General features: G+C 40.8%; 3 protein-coding genes across 3 annotated transcripts; all 3 read left to right on the top strand.

Moving 5' to 3' along the window:
• Positions 1–870: 870 nt before the first annotated feature.
• mterf4 (mitochondrial transcription termination factor 4) lies at positions 871–3,724 on the top strand. Its single transcript, XM_080906626.1, has 4 exons — positions 871–923; positions 1,187–1,598; positions 1,696–1,880; positions 2,389–3,724. Exons 1-4 carry the CDS (start codon positions 897–899, stop codon positions 2,770–2,772), a joined length of 1,008 nt encoding a protein of 335 aa, XP_080762752.1. The 5' UTR covers positions 871–896; the 3' UTR covers positions 2,773–3,724.
• A 145-nt stretch (positions 3,725–3,869) lies between these two features.
• LOC308412356 (putative G-protein coupled receptor 148) lies at positions 3,870–5,458 on the top strand. The gene has a single exon (XM_080906627.1). The coding sequence runs from the start codon at positions 4,129–4,131 to the stop codon at positions 5,089–5,091; it is 963 nt and encodes a 320-aa protein (XP_080762753.1). The 5' UTR covers positions 3,870–4,128; the 3' UTR covers positions 5,092–5,458.
• Positions 5,459–6,812: 1,354 nt separating this feature from the next.
• klhl24a (kelch-like family member 24a) lies at positions 6,813–24,860 on the top strand. Its single transcript, XM_080862145.1, has 8 exons — positions 6,813–7,495; positions 8,906–9,025; positions 9,119–9,963; positions 11,370–11,554; positions 14,146–14,264; positions 19,507–19,695; positions 21,244–21,432; positions 21,553–24,860. The coding sequence occupies exons 2-8, from the start codon at positions 8,951–8,953 to the stop codon at positions 21,751–21,753; spliced, it is 1,803 nt and encodes a 600-aa protein (XP_080718271.1). The 5' UTR covers positions 6,813–7,495; positions 8,906–8,950; the 3' UTR covers positions 21,754–24,860.
• The last annotated feature ends 293 nt before the right edge of the window (positions 24,861–25,153 follow it).

Here is a 25,153-nt window from a genome sequence, read left to right as displayed (position 1 = left end):
TGTTATTTACAGGCTGCCACTTCCTTCACAGACTTTCACGTTATTTCAAAGTAGAGAGGAGGGTGGTACTGCAAATATTTCATCATGAGTACCTTACACTAGCTACAGACTGTCAGCTATCCCAATAAAGTTGAAGATTTATTTTCACTGTGAAGTGAAGATAGGACTTCCTGAAAAGTCCTTATAATAACACTGAACCATTTAAAAAGCCCAGACTTTACTTTTTTATGTATCCTGATTGCATTCACCATGCTGATTCTCATCTGAAAACATGTTTTGGAATTAAAAATGATTAACTCATGACGTTGATAACATGAATTGAGCACTATATCGTTACTCAGGGCAGGAAAGCACTGCCAAAAAGTGCCCGAAAGTCTCTATTTAGACTGTTGACTCTATGATTGTTGAAATACAATCTGTCAAATATGTCAATCACGAATTGTGTCAAGCAACTTTGAGGCACAATGCACAAGCTGCAATTAGATCCTGGTAAAGTGACGTTTGAAGGTGTCATTGAGTTTAAAAACATGTTTCCAAAAAGCACTGAATTTATTAGTACAGTCACGCAGAGCCATAAGGATAAAACAAGTAATTTCTTTATTTTATATATAAACCCTAATGACTGCGGTCTATAAACAGATAGAAACAAAGATATTAGACGCTTAAAAAACCCCATCGAGAATCACTTTTTGGCACGACACAGGCAATTTAATTAAGAAAATGTCTGTCTTATAAGATTTCTAAATCATGATCACACCATCATATTTGACTAGCCGAATATATACCAAAGACTGTAGAAAAAACTGTTTTCTACAGTCTTTGATATACATACACACGTAGCGGAACCTTTGTACTCTTTAAGTTGGAAGACGGAAATATTTCGATAACGGAGAAGCATGGGGACCCGTGTTGCTGTGAATCAGGTGAAGTATAAATACAAACTATTACGATTTAGTATCTTTTTCCTCGAAGTAGAAATAATTAGAGGTGCAACACTTTTAACTGAATGGACCCATCAGTAAAAAAAAAAAAAAAAAAGGAAAGAAAAGAAAAGAAAAGACTGACATTTATAACCTTCACGTCTGCTAACTTGAGCTAATGATAACGGTGGAGTTTGTTAGCATATTTTCTGCCCCCTCTACCGCTGCTGTCTGTGAGGGTTTTAAAGGCGTGTATTTTTCCACAGGTACTACGGTTGGCTGTGAGAAATGCCACCATATCTACACTGTGTCCGCGTCAGTTTGGGAGATACTACCCCCAGTCCAGATGGTATTGTTCCTTCACCAACCAGGCAACGCAGCACAGTCAAGACTTGAATCCTCCGAGTGGGATCCCGGTCACTGAGCTGTCCCTGCGCTCTTTCATTGATATGGGCTTCACAGAGAGTCAGGCAGAGCAGATATACGAGTCTCTGGCCAATGTCAGAAAAGGAGATTCTGCCAAACACATCCTACCAACCCTCACAGCTCTGTTTGTCTTGGGTCTCAACCCGTCGAGTGTGAAGAAGTGCCTGGAGAAATGTCCTGAACTTTACACCATCAAAGAGGCACAGCTGCAGCAGCGCATAAGCAACCTGCGGAAAATAGGCTTAGTTGAAGGTAAGGTGTTGCCTTTGCGCAGTTTATTTCTACATTAGATCAGGCATAAAATTACTGAAAATATATGAAACCCGCATTTTACTCTATTTCTCCGTAGGCAGTCTTCAGAGGGTGGTGGCCCATTACCCCAGGATCCTGACTGTGCCTTCGAAAAGAGTAAAAAATGTGGTGATGTTTCTCAAAGAGAAGTGCCTGTTTACTTCCCAGCAGGTCACAGACATCATCAGAGATTGTCCAGCAGTGGTGCTGGAGAACTTGGATCAGCTGGAGTACAAGTTTCAGGTGAGCAAGTGAATTGCGTTTGCTGCTTTTTGTTAGGTTTTGGTTTGGATTGTCAAACAGACCTGTCCAAACAGACCTTATACTTGGGTTCTGTGTATTCAAATGTGTAACAAACAACGGTTACCATATTATTACATAAAAGATGCAAATGTGAATTCCTAGATGTTTTGAATAAGTTATCAAAGATGATGAGCACAGTGGGCTCAGTAGCTCCATTCCAGTAATAATAGACTGAATGTTATTTGTATATATATTTATTTATTTTTCAGATCTGCATTTTATAATCCTGTGAGCACTTCTGCAGGTCTCTTTGTACAGTGCAGAGTGGGACAGTGTGCATCCGCATTGCACTTTCCCACATGAAAGCATACCGTCCTTAAGATCAGCTCAGAGTTTCGGAATAGGAGTATCTCCTGTGTCCACACTTTTATATGTTGTCCACTTAAAGCTGTTGTCAAACTGTGTACTAACTGTGTTGACCGGCACATTTTACCTCCTCTCTCCACAGTACGTCTACTTCAGAATGGGTGTCAAACAGGCGGAGATGGTGAAGTGCCGACTGTTTCGTTACAGTCTGGATGAGATCCGCTGTCGACACACTTTCTTGGAGCGACGGGGCCTCTATGAAACCCCGGACAAGAAAGGACAGACGACGATCATCAACCCCAATCTGGACAGCGTCCTTAATGTTGATCAGGACACCTTCCTTGCGCACGTCGCCCAGACATCAGCGGAGGAGTACGACGTGTTTAAAAGACTGGCAGCCAGGGAGTGGCAGGAAGGGGAGCTGCAGCAGGGCAGGACCGAACCTGATAGTGACGATGAGGATGACGACGATGACGACGATGATAGAGAAGCAAAAAGTGGATATGGGAAAAGGAGAAAGAAGTGACTGCTTGTTGAACCAGTCTTTGTTTTTTGCTTTTTAGGGAAGTTCCCTAGATTATTATCTAAACCACCCATGGGAACACAGTGAGAGCCTTTTGCTGGGGTTTATGTTAGTGGTTTCATCATGTAAGACGTGAGGACGTTGGTGTGAGACTGTGGGTCAGGTCTAACTTTGGGTGAGGAAAAATGTGTCACTAATATTTTTGACTTTCCTTCATTGATGGCATAAATTAAATGAATTTCAGAAGCTTGACTTGTGAGTCCTATTGAAAACAGGAGATGACTGCCAATCCCTTTAAGTGAGTTTTCGAATAAAGTCAAATAAATTCTTGAAAACCAATCCGATTTACTGGGCAGAAAACGCTATAAAAGCTACGGTGTGGGGAGCTCCACCTCGTTACTACGTGACAGCTGAGTGTTTGTAGCTCTCTGCAGCCCCTATACTATCTCTCTGAGTCAACAAAGGGTACATTCAGAAAGAGCCGTCCAGTGAGATGAGTGCTGCAGAGCACCGTTTTATTTATTTGAGCATTAACGGATGCACGCCACAGGCAGTTTTTTCCATTTTTGAGCCTCAGGTAAGATCACTCACCTTTTGTTCAATCGATAATTTGTCAATAAATATGTTTATGTAGTCATTTCTGGGTTTTGTTTTGCTCTTTTTGTTTAGTGTATACAAATTTTGGTTGGGAACGTGGTTATCACGGTTGTGGTGTTCAGCTTAGTCATTTATTTTTTGCTGAGTGAAATCATGATGTTGCACCTGATTTGTGAGATTGTACATGAAGAGAAGTTGATGTTCAGGGTCCATTGTTGAATATTCGTTCATATTCGAATTCTGCCAACAAGCTTCTGGCCGCTCATTTTAATTGTTAAGTAGACTAAAACAATTAGACTGGACTGTAAAATAAAAATGGCATGTTTAAAAAGCTGGAGCATTAAAGTGTTAGACATTACTGTTTTTTTTGTTTGTTTTTGTTTTTCCAGCCTGCAGCCCAACAAGGTTATCACTGTATCAAACACACACAGAGATATTATTCATGTAGAGATCACATTTGCTCTTTGCTGCTTGTGTGAAAATTTGCACGTTGCAGCTTTGACGCAAATGCATAAATATAGACTTGAACCATATTTGCATGTAGTTACAGTTGATTTATACAGTTTCTTACCTGCTCATCCAGTTCAAATTCGCTGGGTGGATTAGAGTGGAGGTGTATCCCACCTGTATTAAATGTAGTGCGCTGTGGACATTGATTTATGGTGTTTTTCTTTCACAGGACTTGGCTGGAGAAAGTAGGGACTGTGATCATAAAACACCCCTGTGTCGCCATCTGCACTTCCTCCGTGACTCACAGGTACAATGACATCACCGATACCAATTTCAAACATCACGCAGGAGTGGGTGGAGGTCCTGGAGAAATGGCACCTGGATTTGTTTTTGATCCCCACAATAGTCATCACTCTTGCCACCTTGCTGGCCAGCCCTGTTCTCCTGGTAAGCATTTTCCTATCCCGTGCCCTCCGCCAGGAGACGCGTTACCTGCTACTGGCCAACATCCTGGTGGCCGACCTGTTTTTGGTCCTCCTCAACTTGGCCACGTTGATTTGTAACGCCTTGAGAGCACCGATGCAATGGTTGGGTTGTGAGCTGGTCACAACTCTCACTGTCACCAGCTACTGCTGTGCCATTTACACGGTCACTCTCATGGTGGTCGACACCTATGCTGCTGTTCGCTGGCCTCTCTGTTACCGTGACGTTATTCCACCTTCCCGTACCTACTGCATACTGGTGGGGGTGTGGGTGTTAGCAGCCATATACCCTTTCACAGTGATGATCAAGACGCAGGTAGCGAGTGGGAACTTCCATGAAAAGCTACCCGTGTGTCTGGTCCTCATCTCCCTTGGATTCATTCAAGCCAGGAACATGACTGGGATCTACATCTACTTCTTCGTAGCTGCACTCATGTGTTCACTGCTCATTTCTTACTGCTACATTCGCCTCTACATGATAACGAGGACACAGGGAATCTGGCATAACCGCTTCTCCAGGGCCAGGGTCACCCTGCTGGCCCACGGGGTTCTGCTCCTGCTCTACTTTGCCCCCGGCTTCCTTTTTACCATAGAGCTCGTTCTAATAGACAGGAAAGACATACCTCAGGATGTTCGCGTGTGGGTCTCCACAGTCAATATGTGTGTTTTTATGTTGCTGCCCAGGGTATTTGCTCCTTACCTGTATGGGATCAGGTACAGAGAGATCTCAGACACAGTAATGCTGCTGCTGCTGCACCAGCACAGGAGACTCAGCCAGGCCACAGCTGCGTAAAGACCTGCTGTGTTTTTGAACAACTTCTAAAGGGTCAGAGTTTTATCTACATGATCTGTAAAAATGCCAAGAATCAAACTGTCATAGAGAAACGCTGCATTTTATTTTATAGTTTAGTCTGTAGGAGTTAGATTTCACCGAATCCAGAACTTAGACTCTGTGTTCCAGCTACATTAATAATGCAATATCGCCAATGTTTTATTTGTATAAAGCACTTGGATTTCTTTCTACTTTCTCTGTTTGTGTCAGGGGTTGAGAACTGTGTTGCTGCTCTGTGGATCTCGGTCAGAAGATGCTGAACTTCCCTGCTTTCATATTTATGTAACACACGATCCCGGGCCTCGGTTTTATGACTAAAGTAATAAAGCACTAAACTGTATTAGTTTTTTTTAAAGCCTTGTTTGTCTAAAGCTGGATATCTACAATGATCCGACATGGCGAGAAGGGTGATGGATAGTGGTGAGTCGAGCATCCTGGCAGCAGGCGGCCGTAACCAGTTCAGCAACTTAACAGCAGAGGGACACATTCGTCCCTTCGTCTTGTAAAGCACAACAGGATAGTAGATGTGTTCTTTCCTCATGGCCTGGATCCCTGCACTCTAAACAACCTCACACTGCCTTTCTACATAAGCCTCTGGACCACCTCTACCCCAAAGAACACTCTACTCTACTTAATCTTATTTGCCCATTTACATGGAACTGATTACACAGTGCTAAGTACAAATCTCTAATGACCTGATTTCCACAGAAATCATTGCCATTCAACGTGGTCTGATAAGACTACATTGCTTTTCATCCTGATGAACTCACACAAAAAGTCCCTGAGGGGAGGGGGAGGGGGTTACCCAAGCTATTGTATTGCTGCCTTATTTAAAGTGTTGAAAATAACTGGTTGACTTATAATTTGTCAAACATAATTGGCATGACACAACATAGAAACGGCAATCAGATTTGGACAAAGTCACTTTTATTTATACTCAACCAGATAAAATATCTCACTGAATTTAAGAATCTCGTTCTCACGAGAAAGCTGAGCAATAGGGTGTTAGAAATTACAACAAATTCAGCAATTCAATTAAAAATATTTGTACTAGAGAAAAGAGCTGGACTGATTTTAATGTAGAACACGGTACAATAACTTCGTCCTTCCTCAACTACATTTACACCAGCTGTGCCAAAATCACCACTAAATATATCCAGTGTCTCTTTAAAGCTTTCAGCCTCTAAATAATATATATATTATATTTGCAGGATACTGTGTGTATCAATATAAATAAGGTTACTATACATAAAAAACACATGACACCATCCAACAAGTGCTTCATCCTGTAGATGCTCCTGTTTATTTGTGGGGAATAACACCTATTTCTAGTCTTTTGACCATGGGAGGGAGACTTGTAAGTGTGAAAGGTACTGATGATAGTACTACTACACTATAGTGTAGAATACCGATATCACTGTATGCCTTTACAACCTTATCTTTTTTGATGTTTTTATTTGAATCTGTGTAAAGTATTTGCATATGTTTGGATAAAGTGTGCTTCAGGGGAACAGTAGCTCGCTTTTTGTGTAAATAGTAGGCACATGGTTCATATGGATTTGCACCAATGATAGCACACTTGGTTCTTCAAGGAAACCGGCTGGAAGCTCTGGGAAATATTTTGCAGCAGGCAAAAGGAAGTTGTGACATTCTTAATTCCGGCCAAGCTCCTCCTTCCTCACCTAAAAAAAAAGTCTGTTATGCTGCTTTTCGTGTTTTTTCACGTGTTCATGTTGTTTATACGGTTTTTCTGCATGTCCTTTATGGGTATCACTGTGCATTATATAACTGTGTAAATCCGCTTTCATATAGGTGTGTTTTACATAGCAAACATTTATTTAATGACGTTAGCGTCCTACACACTCGCGCGCCCTCTACATGTCCGTATAAACAGCGCTTAAAAACTGCTGTTATTTTCCGTGTTTTTTTCGATCGCCATCACGTCTTGACAGCAACTTTTTTTCCTCGGTAAAAGTTTGTTTGCAAACAAAGGGAGGCCACGTGGAGGACTCGAAGCATTTGGTAATTGTAGTTTTCTCCTTCTTCAACGCCCAATAACAAACAATAATCCGAACTACACAACCCATAATGCTCCGCGGCAGAGGGATGGCTATTTTTTTCCCTGGCAAATATATAAGGGTCTGTGTTTACAGTTAGCTAGTTAGAAAGTCTTTGTTTTTGTCATCGTCGCGATTCAACATGTCCCGGCTGGATATCAGCCTGCTTTATTTTTTATAACCATTCGACCATAACTACTCGAAAATACATAGTCAAACTTTTTTTAGGATACAGATTTACTGTTCTACAAATTTGTTTACCCACTGGAGAGAGAGGAGGAAGCTTCATCTGGAACTTTCTGCATAAGGTATTAATTTCTACATTTTACTAAGTAAACATTTGTGGTTGTTAACTTTAGACTTATTTCTATTGTTATTACTTGATTTATTTTTGCTTGAGTCTGTTGTGCTATATAGAGTAAAATAACAGCCCAACATAAAAAAAAAACAAAATTAAGTAGGTAACGGTGGGCACGAGGCAAGTTTCTTTTGTCTTACTAATCGAAGCACATAAAGTATTTTCTACCTGTTTAGCTATTTAACCACACACCTAAATATACAAGTAGATATATTTCTTACCGAGTTGAACCTTATTAATATTAAATTAACATAAAATAAACACATAATTCAGCATCTGTTACTATTTTAAATATCAAAAAACAAACTGAGTATTGTTGCAGCCATTTTTCTATGTAAATTTAGCTTAATTTCAGTACTAACAAACGATGTATGAGTGCATATTGTAAAAACTGTGGTGTTGTTGTTGTTGTTTTTTAATATCTGCATCGTATTATGCATCTTATTATGTATTGATCACAAAGGATATCTGCGTCAGATACCTCTGGCTAAACCTGTCCTTTAATCTGGATGACGAGGTGCTGCCGCAGCTGCCTGTGGGGAACAAGCTAACGCACGTGAATGGGTTGAGTTGTTGTTAAAAATAGCCAGAGATAAATTACCTCACCGGAGCAAAAGCCAGGCATGCTCCCGGCTTTTAAAAATACAGCACGGCAATAGATTTAAAATAAAAATAAATCCTTTCTTGATCAGATATTCTCAAGAACTTTATGAACTTTATTTATACCTTGACCTAAAGATGCCGTCTACCTTTTAGTGTGTAACAAAACATAATTACTGGGACTCACTTGGTTGCTTTGTCTTTTCTTCTCAAAGAGGTTACTGCCAAAAATACTTTTAAAAAAGAAACTAGTATCCTTGACTTTGCACTTGTTCAAAGAAAAGCATCCCTGCCCCCACGCCTTCAAACCTGACTGACGTGTAGACCGTTCCAACCGTTGCTCAGCCTCTTTCCCGCCTGTGTCTCTTTGTTTCCCATCTTCCGTGTCATGCACTCCGCGCTCCAGGGCACAACTGCTTCGCAGACAAGGTGCAATACTGATTTGCGTTCTGCTGACATTGACTTCCTTGGAAATTCTTTTCTTAAAGTGTGACGTAAGACTTTGTTTTTGCCCCACTGACTTAAGAACTGTGCTTGTGAGGGACTTGCGTGATCTCCCCTACTTCCAAACACATGCTTTGTGGTTTTACTCTGTGAGGGCTTTGTTTGTTTGGTGACTGATCTCAGTTCATACTGTAGTAATCTAATTGGGCTTCTTGTTATATATTCACCACCCTTTTTCGAGTATCCCCTGCTGCGATTTCCTAAAGAATAACATGATAATAATAATATTTTTACATTACTTGCTCTCCATCCTCAGATATCTTTTAAAGTATAAAACAGACCTATATTGAAGGTGGCAGCCATGGTATTGATGCTGGGCAGGAGGTTGAACAGGGAGGACTCTGGGATCAGAGACTCGCCAGCTGTCAAACGCAAGGTGCAGTCAAAGAAAAGATACACAAATAACTAACATTTGTTCCCAAATCTTTTGTGGCATCTTATCAAACCACACGTCTTTTTGTCTCCCAAGGTGTTTGAGGTTGAATCTAAAAATATAGCCAACCAGGATGTTCTGGACTTCTGCTCCGGATCCTCACACTCAGAGGGCATTCTGCAGGTGTTCAATGAGTTTCGCGACTGCCGCCTTTTCACCGACGTGGTCATCAGTGTGCAGGGCCGTGAGTTTCCCTGCCACCGCGCTGTGCTATCTGCCTGCTCTTCCTACTTCAGAGCCATGTTCTGCAATGATCACCGCGAGAGCCGTGAGATGCTTGTTGAAATTAACGGCATCCTAGCCGAGGCGATGGACTCATTTCTCAACTACGTTTACACCGGCCGTGCCAAAATCACCACTGAAAATGTCCAGTTTCTCTTTGAAACCGCCAGCCTTTTCCAGATCACCACACTCCGTGATGCCTGCGCTAAGTTCCTAGAGGATCAGCTGGACCCGTGCAACTGTCTGGGCATCCAGCGCTTTGCAGAGGCGCATTCTCTGAAGCAGCTGGCCAGCCGCTGTCACAGTTACGCCTTGGCCAACTTCTCAGAGGTGGCTCTGCACGAGGAGTTCCTCGACCTGCGTAAAGAAGAGTTGGAAGAGTACATTAACAGTGATGAACTTTCTGTCTGTAAGGAAGAGTTTGTGTTTGAGGCAGTGATGCGCTGGGTGTACCACAGCGTGGAGGCCAGGAAGCCCATTCTGAAGGCTCTCCTCCACCATGTCCGCCTGCCCCTTCTGCACCCCAGCTACTTTGTTCAGACCGTGGAGGGAGACCAGCTCATCCAAACTGCCCCAGAGTGCTACCACCTTCTCCACGAGGCCAGGCGTTACCACGTGCTCGGAAATGAAATGATGTCACCCAGAACTTGTCCACGAAGGTAACTAAAATGTTGATTCCCAGGTATGAGGAAGATGACTTGTGTGTGTGACAGTTGCATGAGTGATAAATGAACTGTCTTTTCTGCCAGCCTTTTTGAATTATGTTTCAAACAACGATGAAAGATGTCACCGTGATAGAAAACACATCTTTTTAAGCAGTTAGCCAATCTTTTATCCCACATTGCATAACTAGATTTTACGATATGCGCGTGAACTCAGTGCTCCTGCCCGTGTTGTTGTTGTGTGTGTTTCAGTGTGAAAAACACAGGGAGTGCTAGTGTGTTGAAAAGACAAGTGTGTCACTGAGTCAGCTGGGTTTTGTAGTCCTATTTTAAAATGGAAATGATAATGAGGGAGGCCGAGCATGTTCCTGTACAGACTTGATGTAAAGGAAAGAAAAAATTATGTGATGCAAGACATGGTAATCATGAAATGTTGAGTCTTGTTGTCGTATCACCAGTCTAACTCACCTCACCAGTGTGTTTGGGTTCTCTTTGTCCTCACCTGTTAACTTTGTACCTATTTACCAAGCAGCCCGTATGCCGTATGTGTTAACTTTTGTACACCTGCATGTTAAAGTCTCTGATAAAGGACAAAAGCAGGTGCTGACTAAAAAAGCAGGCCATATGGTAGACTGTACTGTCTCCTTTGTTGTTAGACCTGCCTAAAAAAAAAGAGGGAGCAATTGTAGTTGTCGGTTATAAGGCGTTGTGTATTTCAAGTGTATTGTTAGTTGTTAGACGCATCTGGACTTCTCCTCCCCCGGGAAGCCTCCAGAAAGAAACTGATCACATCCACACAGCTTAGACACAAAGCTAAAGTGCTCCGGGGCCAGACTTTCTCTTAGTACTTGAACCAGCCCTGGAACTGTGCATTTTTCTGACAACGTGTAAACAAGCCATGAAAGAAACTGCAAATACGCCTACTTCTCAACACGGTACAGCCCAATATCTGACATATGAATGGTAGAATGGTAGAACAAGAAAAGAGGCTGTAGTTAATTAGCTCTCCCATAGGAAATGTAGTCATGTCCAGGGCATGTGTTGAACAGCCAAAGAGGAAAGCTTTGTGATCATGGAAATTCAGCTTAAGCTTAGCCTCGAGTGTGTTTTTGTTGTGCCTGAGATTGATGCATTCATTGTAAGCTGAACTTTGCCTTGAAGATAAATGAAGGTAAATCCTGTTGAAACCTTTTATGTCCCTGCCCTCCAGGTGTTGACATGTGTGTTTATATATATATTCATACCCTTTTAATTAGACACCATGTCTGCAATGTTCATTCCTCCTTGCTGGCCTTTTTATTTAAACTTCTTTTTTTGTTTGTTTTTATCATTTCTGCACTTTCATTTGTACTTAATCTGTCATTTCTATGGCTCTCCCCCTCCCTCTGCTCTTTATTTTAAAGGTCCACTGGGTACTCAGAGGTGATTGTGGTGGTGGGTGGCTGTGAGCGGGTAGGGGGCTTCAACCTGCCCTACAACGAATGCTATGATCCAGTCACAGGAGAATGGAAATCACTGGCAAAACTGCCCGAGTTCACCAAGTCAGAGTACGCCGTCTGCGCACTTCGCAACGACATCCTGGTGTCAGGTAAGATCCAGCCCACATGCTACACTTTATTTGCATGGCTTTATCGAAGCCTGAACACAGACAAATTTTAAATACCATCTATCCAAGTTTAAGTTACTGCTTTCTTGACCTTAAACTACTCAGGAACTAATTGTTGAATGTGTTGTTTTCTCTTTTTTATTACTTTTCAATGTATTATTTTTGCTAGTGGACATTTAGAATTCAGGTAAGTAATATTTTAGTGCTGGGTACACATCAGATACAGTCGGTTTGTGCTTGACTTGCCATCTAATCTCTCAGCGGAGAGGCAGGAAAGGCCACGGTGACTGTTTGCCCTGTGTTATTTTTAAGGCCTCAGCCCATTCGAGTTGAAGGAAAATATGAGCGCAACATCTGGAGGCACTCTGCAGGCTCAGTGCTATGAGACACCCTCACTGGCTGTTTCTGTCCTTCTTTCTCTTCCTACTGACCACTTCCCAAGGTCACCAAATTGACACTAACTCTCCAGGTTTCTCTGAATCTTCTTCATATAAGGATGAAAAAGTCTGTTTCCATAGTTTTTTCTGCAAGAAGCTTTACAGTAAATGTTAATCTGAGGTATAGCCTTCATGGGCGCTTGGCAAGACTGCTGCATTTTTCAAACTGCTGCCAAGTGTGTTGCAAGTCTCCTTTGGTGAAAATACATCCTACATTAAATAAGATGTTTTTCTCATTTATTTTAACTGGTGAGGTCAGAGTAAAGGTATTAACAAGAGCTCTGATGTGCCTGCTAGGCCTTCTCATGCTCAAACATGCTTTATATGAGCTGCACTGCAGTAATGGATAAAAACATTGCTAGAGAAGAGGGGGAAATATAGAAAGAAAGACACAGAGAGAGAAAAAAAGAAAGCTCTCCCCTTTAGCAAAGAGTGCAGTGCTGTCCCGCGCCAAGTCCTCACGTGTGTGCTATCACTCAGCCTCCAAACAGCATGAAAACGTCAACATAGCCCTCCCTCCCCCGTGCCTGTCCCACAGAAGTACATGCACAACACTGCTTTATAGCCTGTTGCGATCTTTATTGACATACTTTCTGTCTTTTGTGTGTGTTGATACATTAAATCCCTCCTCCTCAACTTTTATTTGTCTCAGTCACATTCCTGCACATACCACCATTCTGCCTGCCCTTTTTCATGCACTGTCGCAATACCTTCCAGGGCCTCCAGTATGTAGCACAGCTGCAGTTATTTCTGGTCTTAAATAGGATATGGGTATAGAAAGTGTCCCTGGCTTCTCCGTCCTTGGACTTGAACTCTGGCCAGTACTGACCTACTTAGGTCAATAACACTCCAATAAACCTCCTACTGTATTATCAGCTAGTGAGCAGCAACACATGTTCATGCCACATACATGTGGCATACATGGATTGTATCTCATTGTCACAAGTTGCTTTTTCATGACTGGTATTCTAAGACATACTCTAAGAAATGCTTATTGGTATTTCAAAGACATGCAAATGTCACACAAATCATGTCTGGGACCTCCCAAAGTCATGGATTCTCGTGCTTTAAAAACAGTGATTAGCAGTGGCCCTCCCCATCTGCACCGGGAAGACATTACCTACCGGCATTTTTAAAGAGGAAAGACCCTATTCCAAAGAAACACTGCTTTTATGACTAGCTTTTCAAATGTACATGTCTGTCTTTGAAGGGATAAAGTCTCCATCATTGCAAATCTTTCAACAGCAGGTCTTCAGGAGCAGCACACTGTCTGGATTTTTTTCTTCCTGCAGACTGATTGAGCTGATACATGCTGCAACTAGCTTCTTTGGCTTCTTCTTAAATGATTGAACATTAATTACAGACAGACCTGCAGAGGACCCCTTTCCACCTTTGTTCCACTTTATCGTTGCTCCACACAACCACTGATCTGTGTGCTGTACAAAGTAAACAACCTTCTGAGCACTGCTGACACGCGATACATAACAGGTTGTTGGATAAAAGCCAGCAACCTGTTTCCTAGACCTGCTTTTTTTCCAGAATTGATAACATTACCTTTTTCTCTTCCAACTTTACTGTTGACACATATATATATATATATATATATATTTTGGTAGTTTATTAAATATTTAGGGGAGATTCTTTCTTTTTTCCTGCTGTCTATGTTTGGCAGCGGGGAGGCAAGAAGGGGCACAAGTTTGGGCTTGCTTGAAATGTGGCTGGGTCATGTCATTACATGGTCAAATGACGCCTTCTTCTCCACAATGTCACAGATGACAGATAGAGGATACGCTGCAGTAGTAGTAGATTGTTAGCAGACAAAGATCCTTTCATGCGTGTTTGCTTTGAAGGTAAATACAAACAAAAAATCTCTGGAACATAATTGCATGGGTATGTGTGCGTGTGTGTCAGAGTCAGATAAGACTTACAACACTGACCTAGTTAGGCGATAAGTTATTACTTAACACCCAAAGTGTGCTGCTCATCAAGAGTAGCGTTTTAAAGTTTTTATATAGGATCAACCACATTGTTAGACTAATAGTGAATAGAGTTATAAAATGTAGAGCACTCAAAGCTGAACTCAGAGCTGTCTTAACTGTATTCATGAGAGCTGTTTTCATTTTGTTGTTTTTTTAGGTGGTCGTATAAACAGCAGGGATGTGTGGATGTATAACTCCCAGCTCAACCTGTGGATCAGAGTGGCTTCTCTTAACAAAGGTCGCTGGAGGCACAAGATGGGTGTGCTACTGGGCAAGGTAAGGAGGGACATAATGCCTCTTGATGTCTGACTCGACTTAAGTTTCAGCATCAGGTTTTACCCAGTGACAGCACCACAGCAACACCGCAAGTTAGTTCATGATAGAGTGTGACGTGTCTGCTACTTGCAATTTTTCATATCAATTTCCTTTTGTTTTTTAAATGTCTTGTAGAAATTGTGAACGCTCTCTTAATGACATTTTCGTAACTTTTTCTATAACAGGTGACAGAACAGCTGTTGTTGTTGTTTTTTTCCAGGATGTCGTATCTGTCTGTCTCCAACATTTCATAGCTATTGAATCTTGGCTACATAGGAACTAACCAGCAACTATGCTTCACAGGAAAAATGCGATGTGTGTTTACAGAAACTTGAGTAATGGGTTCATCCGAGAAGAATAAAGAGAATGCGTAGCATCATCATCATCTTCCTTACTTCCTCACATAGTTTCTAAGATCAAGTCTTAGATAGGGGCTGACATTTACATGTCTACAAGAATCTGTGGAATCTTTTCCGCGGAAGTTTTCAATTGCTGTCGAATTTGCATATTCAACGTAGGTCTCATTCCACACTATTCCGGGTCAAGTGATAGTTTTAGAAATTCCTAAAGGCATTGTATACTTAGGGATGATTGACATTAAGCATCTGGCCTTAAACCTGATTCAGTCAATAATTCTAAGAAAAAATTACAATAATTGTTATTGCAGTTCCATTTGATTATAGCCTGATTTTTGCTGTCACACATCCATGTGTTGCCTGAGGGTTTGTAAACAGCTGTTGCCAACTTGTCTCACAAACCCTGATACGCAGGAGCCTATTCAACAGACAAAAGTTTGTTTTCGTTTTTAAAAGAACCACAAGCTACTGTTTAGAGCTGACTAAACAGTAGCTTCAGCTACTGAAAGTCTGTAGCTGATTCAGTCATTTCATATACTTTACACATGTTATTTTGAAGATGTTATAGACATTCATAATCAAAATGTCTTGAAATGTAAGATTTCTTTGTCTCAGAGAGGTTTTTCATAGCTAGCACAGCCTGGCCACATAGGAATATTTATAGAGAAAAGTGTAGCTTACAGTCAAGCAATCAGTGCTGCACAATGTGCTACAGCATAACGCTCCATTACATCGGTGTCAATCCAGCATGTGTACTTTGAAAGTTGAAGTTCAGTAAAGTTTGTGTGCATGTGATGACGTGTGATTGCAAAGATTTGAGCGCTGTAAAAAACAATGTGTCACTCACTCAGTGTATTTACCGTTTCTTATTTCCTTGTTCCAAAGGATTTTTAATATATTTGAGATAAAGTACAAAAGAGCAAACACCTACATATTTAGGAATTTCTGGAATCTGTTCCATGGAGCTTTTTGACTACTTTAAAATGACGTGGTTCAGTCATATGTCTCATTTTAGTTTTGCGGCTATGGTTTTCCATCGAGGCTTGAAGGAAATAGTTAAGAAGTCGTAAGGGTGTTTGGCATTAGATATCTATCTTTAAACCTGATGAATTCACACACACTAAGTCATCTGTTTTTGTTTTTTTTGGCGATAGGCTGCTTTCTGCTGTCACATATCTGTGTTAACTGAAGGTTTGGTGTCATCTCACAAATCTTCGTATACAATCCTGTTAATACCTTCCACGCTGAAAGTAACTCAACTGTCAAAAAATATTTTGAATGATCTTTTACAGATATTTTCTTTTTAGTACAGCTATACATAGATTCAAGAGCTCCAAATGAGTTTGTAAAGACGCATTGGGTCCATACTATAATCTTCATCACACAAATATACTGTACAGTCAAGTCTGTCTTCATTACAGACGGAACTTGATAAGTGCTTCTGCTTTAGAGCCGTTACCAGTCCATTAAACTTGTATGTCTCCAAATTTATTCAGTGTCTTTTATCAGCGTTGGCATGTTCTCCTGACAGCTGCACATTCCAAAATAGGAATTACCGCAGTGGACCCAGGAGTCGCACGCATGCCTTAGCTCTGTGCATTGTGTTCAAATTCAGACTTGTGTAGGCGGACTGTTTTCCACACAGAGAATTGATCACTAAGAGAATCGAAAAAGAATTGAACCTCTAGTTGGACGAAATTTCTGAACTGTAGACATTTGTTGTTGATGTCGTCTAAAGAAGGACAGTTGTTTTGGTTCATGCATGCACATAAGTTCATGTTCAGGCCAATACATCACTCATATGCACTTTAGTGACAAATGATTACTCACTATTACAAACATCAAGTTAATGGACACGACTACAAGTATTCTTGGAAAGCTTTGAAATAGCGCTGTATTTACTCTTTCACAGGGGATGTGACTCAGGGACTTCTTATCGTTGGTAGGTCTGTAGTGCAAACATCCTTTTCTTATTTTTGGGACGTTTCTTTGATCTACACTGGATTTTACACGACACTCAAAATATTTTGTTGCCTTGCCACAGCAAACCACAACAGTGTGGTATTTAGTTGGTGGTCATGGTGTGGCTTTAAGAGTCAGTAATTAACTACAAAGTGAACCATGCACACATGTGTGGTGAAAACATGACTGATATTGGTACATTAAAGGAAACCACGGTTAATGGTAAGAGTCTGTAGCTGGCTGGGCACTCCCATGCAAAACCTGTTGAATGAAAAAAGATCAACTTTTATACCAAAGTACAAGTTTTGCAACTCAAAACTGGACAAAAAAATGTAAGCGTATCTAAAACCATAGACACACGAATTACTCTGTGATGTATTCTCTTTTATCCTCTGCTTGTCGATGGTCTGTCAAGTAATTATAGAAAAATGCTTCTTAAAGCTTTAAAAGTTTTTATCCTTTTGATCGCTTTAGTAGCCGTCCTCCTAACTGAAGGTAAATAAACGTCTGTCAGAGATAAGACCTCTATTTATCATTTTTCAAATTACCTGAATGTATATTTATAGTACTATTTATATTATCATTTTACCTCAGAATCGTTTGGCATGTAGATCTGGAAGGTTTTTCCAGTTTGTGCCTTTTTTGTTTTGGTCTCATTCCAGGTTCTTATCTGGCTTTTTATCTCTGAGACATTTTGCCCCTTGACAATGTATCTTTCTGTTTGTTGATTTCCTCAGAATTCAGTTCCCCTCCCCCTGAGTTTATACCCTCTCATTTCCTCATTCAGCTTGTAATTTCCCCTTTTGGTGAAAAAGCACTGATGTGGCAGTTGCAAGTTTAGAATAACAAAGTACAAGCGTCTATAATGCAGGACCAGGTATAATCCTACTACACTTAAAGTTGATAAATGAATGTAAGGTTTGCTGAAGTGTAAACATCTAGAGGATAGCTGATTATCACGGGGATGGCGGTATAAGATCACACAGACACACACGTGTACACTTCTCAGTGTCCTGCAGTCTGATACGTCCTGTTGGACTGGTCTAGTTTCCATAGATATAATCTAAAATAGGTCACCACTTGTTTTCCTGTCCCTGTTATGGTGGCACATGGTGACGGCTGTTCACATCTATTATATGTTTCACTCTCTCTCTGTCAGTCTCTCTCTCAGACACACTCACACTCTTTCGCTCTTTCTATTAATACGCTCGTGTTTTTGTCCCCCTGCTGCAGTTGTTCTGTGTTTCTCTTGCTTTAACTACATCTTACCTTAGCACATGTTAAGGAAGCTGTTAATCATTTAACCAGTGGCTCAGCACTTAAATATGGTCATAAAACTAGCATGCATGTTCAGTGAATTACAATTGTGTCTGCAGATTTATGGATTTTGTATAGCTCAGCATATTTTTATGACAGCTGCATACTTTAGGTCAGTATTCATTGGCTGTCTGCGCTGCCATTATGTCCTAGTATTGACAGACTTTCATGGTGTATCAAAAGCTGATGTCTTATTAAAAGAGTGCAAATACAGTGATCCAGTGCCCCACCCCCACTCCTTTCCACCACCTTCTTTAAACAATCTTGTGTCTGGATATCTTCAATGGCTCTTTAAAGCGCCAGCCCACCAGAATTACATAAGGAAGAACAAGATGCTTTACATTTGTTGTTGCTATTACTGTGGGCGCCTTAAAGGTGTGTATCTAGCTTTACATGTGACTGGATTGAAATTGTTGTTAATACAAATAGAAAGGAGGAAAAAAACAGCTCAACAAAACCAGTAGTTTAACAAAATCCTTTGTAAACAACTCCTTGCACTTGATTATATTTATCTCTCAGTAGCCTGTTTTCTTCTTTATCGCTCTTTGCTTCTCTCGCGTCTCTCACTTTTAGGAAAAAACAACCCACATTTACAGTTTATCAGCTGTATCAACATTAATTATTAAAAATAAACAAATTGCAGTTGGCGTGCATGCCCACGGTCTTATTCAGTGAGTTACAATGTGGCAGCTCAGTTATGTGATTCTGTCACTGAAAATACACGAATGCAGAGACAATACTACTCTGTAACCGCACGACTTATAAACAAGAATAGGGATTGTCAGTTTTTCAGTTGGAAAAACAATAGTGCTATTCAGCATTAGCTAGGCGTTTAATGCTAATAACCATGTGTCCCATCAGCTTCCGTCTTTTTGTTCCTCTTCTTTTCCTCCATCTTTCTTTGTTCCTGTCTCTCCTGTTTTCCTCTTTTTCTTGTCTGTACTTATTTATGTTTCCTATTTTGCAGAGAGGCAGGAACAGCCTGAAGGTTTTCTCTTGCATAACACCGCACTTGTAACCAGCAATGCTCCTCACTGTTTTCTTGACACGTGAGCCCTTTACAGAGGATGTTATTAGCATAACTGAAAAATACATCTGTGTCTTTCACAAAGTTGCTGTAGCATTTGTAGGGTCTGTCTCATGTCAACACAGTATCCCCAATTCTGTTGCTGTAGTTTGGAATATAGTTTATGCATAGTGATTGCCAGATTTGCTTCATCAGGCAGAATGAGAGTGTGGAAATTCAGGCTGTAACAAGTATGCTGTCAAGTTCAGACGTTCGTAGTTATGAAGATTTATGTTTAAAGGTTAACAGATGAACTGGGCTTTGCAGTAAGGAACTGATCATTGTGCCTATTCAGAAGAAGTACGTCAGCAACACTCTGCTCCTGATGAACTGGTTTTCTAAAGCTGACATAGAGGCTGTTGTTCATGTTCATAAAGTAGTGAATTTGAATGCAAACATCTTTTTGCTGTGAATAATTTTTGTTTCTCTATGCTTGAAATTTCTCTTACTTTTAATTTTGGCCCCTCATCTGACCCTCATACATTTGTGTGTCTGTCCGCAGGTTTATGTTGTGGGTGGTTATGATGGACAGAGCCGCCTGAGCAGTGTGGAGTGTTATGACTCCTTCTCTAACCGCTGGACAGAAGTGGCTCCCATGAAAGAAGCGGTCAGCTCTCCAGCTGTGGCCAGCTGTGCTGGAAAGCTCTTTGTTATCGGAGGAGGGCCTGACGATGAAACCTGTTCAGACAAGGTGATAAATGGTTTTTCAGCACCCACACACTCAAGCACATAGTGCTCTTTTTTTTTTCTTTTTCTTTTTTTGCCTGTCCCGTTTGGTTCTTTTGCCATCAGAATTGTTGTCTAAAGGCAAAGAAAGATGCCCAACGGATTTACTTTACCAAATGGACCATCCCAGCCTTGCTGTATTGGTCTATTTGATTCACCTTTGCTTTTATTGTTTATTTTATTTTCATTTGCTGAACATGGGACAGACTTGACTGGGGAAAAGAAAAGGGAGAAAGACAGAGGGAAAGAAAAAGAGCGGGTAAGAGGGACGGTGATAAAGGGCAAAAACCAACAAAACAAACAGACTAAGCTGCTCTCAGATAACTTGTTTTCATAATTACAGGTGTGCAATGGAAGTTTAAAATTCTGCTTTGTTTTGCTTTTTTTCAAGCTCCTTTACGTCACACAACATAAAACATAATATGTAAAGGCCTCATAGTTCTCGGTCGCTGCATGATTTGTATAAAGATCAGATTTCCCCTTTTTCCTGAATTGAGTTAAAGGGAAGGCTTAAATAACAATCATTTCTTACCAAGTATTTTAGCTTTCGTAATGATGGTTTTGCATAGTAGTAACAGGTACATCCTGTTTATTCAGGTTGGTCCTGATTTACCTTGTTTCACTTTGTTAATTGTATCCAGGCTTTGTTCTCCATGGAATGCATTAATTGTACTGTATTTCAGGTTTTATTTCATAGCATTTATTCATAGGAGTAAAGCTATAACAGCTTAACATGCTGACATATTCAGAAATGTTACAGTAGGAGAAAAATACAGTGGCACGTGATGACGGACCATTTTACCATGATAAACTTTCTGTGAAATGAATGCTAGGTAACAATAGCGATAACTTACTTAAGGATTAGGTCATTTGTCATCTGTCACGCTACCATGTAAAACAGATCGCCTCAGAATTTGGACTTAACAAGTACCTTGGAATAGTTTCAGTATGTTTTGAATGACAGGCCACATTGTTGGTAGTAAACAGGAAGACACTGGCTTTCTTAGGAATCCAAAGTTCCAACGAAGCAGTTTTTTTACGTCCGTGAAATAGCTGGCATATTTGTTTATGACTATGCAGAGTAGAAAAAACACATTCATGTGCAGAGGGGCAGCCTGATAAGACTAAGAGCCCATGCTGACTCCAGATTTTTGATCTGCTCATCTCTTGGGTCTGCTAACAGGGTCATTTAGATTGGTCCCAAAGGTCCTAATCTGTCTCAGCGAGACTCTGTGCTCAATGGAAGTCCTTAGAGACCAAACTTTTGGGGGGAGGCTATTTTAAAGATAAGTGGGTGAGAGAATGTTTGGATTGTATGCAAAACCACACAGAGATGCACTTAATGTCAGCCCACAGAAGAGTCAGTAACCACCGAATGGGCTTTACATATTTTAGTTGTTACTGCTTTTGACAGCTGTTTTTCCACTGCATGGTATAGATTTTTCTAAGATAAAGAAAGATAAAGTTTCTTTCATCTTTGTAAAACACCACTATGTTCAAACGTATGTTACAGGTTCAGTGCTATGATCCAGAGACAGACTCCTGGTTGCTACGTGCCAGCATCCCCATTGCCAAGCGGTGTATCTCAGCAGTATCTCTCAACAATATGATCTATGTGTGCGGCGGTCTCACGAAGTCCATTTACTGCTACGACCCTGGAGAGGACTACTGGATGCATGTGGCTCAGACCTTCAACAAACAGGTTACTATCAAACACAGACGCTGAGTGCCCGAATCCACAAACTGACTTTAGCCATAAGAATATGAAGAGTTCTATACTTTGACGATGTACCCTTTAATTTCTGTCTTTCTTTAACTGTAGGAGAGCTGTGGCATGTCAGTGTGTAACGGAAAGATCTACATCCTCGGCGGCAGGGGGGAAAATGGCGAAGCCACAGACACCGTCCTGTGTTACGACCCAGCAACAGGCATCATGACGGGAGCATCCTCTATGCCTCGAGCCATCTCCTACCACGGCTGCGTAACCATCCATCGTTACAATGACAAATACTTCAAGTCATGACCAGGAACAGGATCGCACACACAGACACTCTCTCAACATGAGAGCAAACATTAAAGAACTCTCCAAGTACTCATACATGTACAAAGACAAAAACTAACCACACCCCGTTTTTTTTGTTTTTTTAATAAGAGGCACATTTAATAGTTCTAACCACAGCATCAGTGAGCTAATTTATTTCCTCACAGCATCATGTAGCAAGACTCGTTGCGGTGCTGTGAATCTTTTGTTGTCTTAATAGCCTTTCTGTGGAAATCCTTAGAAGTTGATAATACTAATGGCTTCTCTGCAACCAGAGATAAAGTGGAACCAGATCAGCATGAGAGATGTGCTTTGGTGAAAATCAGTCTTAAATTACACTGTAGATCTCTGAAAACAAAGCGAAACAAAAGCATGGTTGCTTTTTCATTTACCGAAGAGTTTCAATTGAAATATGAGCTTCGAGATTCATTCTTGACCTTGAGATGAGATTAAACTACAAGCTCACTTACTCACCTTTTCACATAGCGTTCTATGAATAGATTGACACGTGTTAAAATATTTGATTTTGAGGTGTGCTCAAAAAAGTCATTAAGTGAAAACAAAGGGTGGTGCTCCCAATTATATTATTGAGTTTTTGCTAGCACTCATTTATCATACCTACAGACCATCAATATAAAAAATGTAACTTCCCAGCACTCTGCTTTCATTCCTGTGCAAAGTATAACCTCAAGATTTAGGTCGCTGATGATTAATGAGAGTTCTGATGAGCAAAAAAACAACACTGAAAATATCCGCCGAGAGCCAACAGTTGTCTCTGGAGAAACAAAAATATATCCAAAAATACTGATCTGAGTGATCAGGTCAGATTACTCACCTCGCCCCCCTGCACTCATGCAGTTTGTCTCATACAGTAAAGTTATGCCAAGCTCTGGCAAAGAACATAATAACGAACTGTGCTCTGTTGTTTGTTTTTTTTACCTCTTCTCCAATACTGAAAATGACCTGATAGAAATGTGGTAAGCAGTCAGCCAGCTGCTCTCCCACAGTATCATCTGTCATAAATACGAAGCTCTTTCACTCCTCAACCCAGAACCGAGTTAAGAGAAGAGGTAAAGAGCAGAAGCTGTGAAAACATTGGACTCTAGCCACTGTTGGCTCTTCCCTTGTGTTTCCTTTTTTTCCCATCTCATCACCACTCACCATTAAGTTCCACTTCCCATATGTGTGTTTCTCTTCCTGCGCTCCAGCTGTGTCATCACCTCACTTTTTACAGTCAGCCATGCTATTGCCTTCTAAGCTGTATTTTTTGCTCCTTTTTAATTATTATTATTTCACTCATTATTGCCTTTTTTTGGTAAGTTATATTTGCCCGTGCCTATTTTTTTTATAATTGGATGTTTATTGTATGATAAGTAGTTATGTCGACGTTAGTCCATCGATGTACTGGGCTTGTGGGGTGGTTTTGTAGATGTGAGAAGCCTTTTGTGGATCAAACTCATAGACTGCTCTGAATAAATGGTGTGCATGTCTGGTGTGTATGTGTGTGTGCGTGTGTGTGTGTGTGTGTGTATGTGCGTGCACGTGTCTGTGTGTGTAAGGTTATTGTGTGACTTTTACTGCTTGGTCTGGATGCTTTGGGAGCCACGCAGGTTTATCACAGAGTTGTCGTGCAATGCTGCCACATCTCACCTGTACACTTACATGTAAAGATGTAACTCGGGGTAACCATAGATACCTCCAGGTGTGTATGCGCGTATGTGTGTTGAATGGTCAGCTAAGGTGGCGGGTGCAGCAGTGCTGGCCCTCACACAGTTGGCGGGTTTAAGAGTCTTGAATGATGAGGATTTTGGATGGTGTGGCTCTTGGTCAGTAAAAGTCACCTTTTAATACAATTGGTGTTGATAGATTGCTGTGAATATACAGTTAACTTTGTTTTCTTTGTTTAACCTATATTTAAATGTATCTTTGTATTCTTGTTTGCATAATATGTTCTCTTGAGAGCCCCGATTGTGCACTTTGACAGAATCCTGTTAAATGTAGAACTTTATGACAATGATTTCCTTTTTTACTGTATCAGTAAATGTTCTTTGCTTTCATGTGACGTATAGAAAAGAGATTGAAAAGGGCCTGTCAGCTCCTCCTGTTGACCACTGCCTCCTACGCTGAAAAAAACAGCAAATATTGCTGCAAAGGAAGCAGCGTCGTCATGACAATTTCAGTTGTCAAATTTTAGAGATTTGTGAATTTGGCACTCAGCACCATTACCTAATATCCTTTAAGAACAGCTCTGGTCATGCTTCACCTGTCAGGTATGATAACAAAAATATGTAGGGGGAAGTTGTTGGTTTTTTTACATAAACATTCTTCACATTCCTCCAAATGGAGGTCAGGTTAAGGAGCAATACAGGTGGAAAAATGAAGCACCTCCTGATTCACCTGCTTGCAGAAGTCAGGAGGAGTGACGGGTTCAGTTGAGGGGCAGGAAAGCGGAAAGGCTGAAGCATGGGAGTGATAAAGTGAGAATCTGAGTGTGTGTGCGTCTGTGATTTCACTGAGTATTTACTCTTAAGTAGGGCACAAACTGTCATGTTGTGCTGATTTATTGATTTTCATTAATGTCTTTCATGTATTATTGACTTTTGATAAGAATATCCATCATTTTGTTTTTTTTGTGTGTGTACTGTTTTGGGTTTTTTTTTAATCTTTTGCTTGTTGTGGTGAGTTGTGGGATTGCGTGATGCTGAGAACATAAAAAGGACGTGCAGCAGATTACACCCCAAAAAACTGAGGGTTACAACTTGCTCACCAGAGTTAAATGTTAACACAGATAAGAGCCACATTTGAGATCCTGAAGTCAGTCTTGTTGGAAAAGCACCACCTGTGCCTTGCCTTGATATCAAGAGATGTAACCTCTTAAGTGCTGCCCTAGGTGCCTTAGCGAAAGATTAATGAGTGAGCAATTACATCAGATAATTGTGATATACACTGCTATTATTGTGTGCATGATGTGTGATACTTTAACAACACTTTTCTTGTGCTCTTCGTTTTAAAAAAAATCTTTCAATTTTTGTAAACTGCAGTATGTTGAAATGTAATGGTTGAGTTGTTTATGAGAAACATCAATAAAGTTTTTCTTAATGTATCAACGCTTTGCTCTCACTCATTGTTAACAAGTGAAAGTCTACAAGAAAACAACGATGCACCTGTTCAGATGCTCATTAATGCAAATTCCCGCTGTGATAGCCTCAGTGTCCTGCTCTTAGCTGACAGGAGTGGCACCTGGTGTGGTCTTCTGCTGCTGTAGCCCATCTACTTCCAGGTTGGGCGTGTTCATTCAGAGATGCTCTTCTGCACAGGTGTTGTTTTGACTTACTGTTACCTTCCCAGCATCTTCAAGCTTTATGGCCATTGCCCTCTGACA

Source organism: Rhamphochromis sp. 'chilingali', assembly GCF_963969265.1.
Source record: "Rhamphochromis sp. 'chilingali' genome assembly, chromosome: 16".
Taxonomy (NCBI): domain Eukaryota; kingdom Metazoa; phylum Chordata; class Actinopteri; order Cichliformes; family Cichlidae; genus Rhamphochromis; species Rhamphochromis sp. 'chilingali'.
This window is presented reverse-complemented; position numbering and strand designations above follow the sequence as displayed.

What these genes read in the sequence shown, in the direction of transcription:
- mterf4 (XM_080906626.1), top strand. Translation starts at nt 897, where the DNA reads ATGGGGACCCGTGTTGCTGTGAATCAG. An exon ending in GAAAATAGGCTTAGTTGAAG is followed by an intron (nt 1,599 to 1,695) that starts GTAAGGTGTTGC and finishes ATTTCTCCGTAG; the next exon opens with GCAGTCTTCAGAGGGTGGTG. An exon ending in AGCTGGAGTACAAGTTTCAG is followed by an intron (nt 1,881 to 2,388) that starts GTGAGCAAGTGA and finishes CTCTCTCCACAG; the next exon opens with TACGTCTACTTCAGAATGGG.
- klhl24a (XM_080862145.1), top strand. Translation starts at nt 8,951, where the DNA reads ATGGTATTGATGCTGGGCAGGAGGTTGAACAGGGAGGACTCTGGGATC. An exon ending in CAACGACATCCTGGTGTCAG is followed by an intron (nt 11,555 to 14,145) that starts GTAAGATCCAGC and finishes TTGTTTTTTTAG; the next exon opens with GTGGTCGTATAAACAGCAGG. An exon ending in TGGGTGTGCTACTGGGCAAG is followed by an intron (nt 14,265 to 19,506) that starts GTAAGGAGGGAC and finishes GTCTGTCCGCAG; the next exon opens with GTTTATGTTGTGGGTGGTTA.
- LOC308412356 (XM_080906627.1), top strand. Translation starts at nt 4,129, where the DNA reads ATGACATCACCGATACCAATTTCAAACATCACGCAGGAGTGGGTGGAG.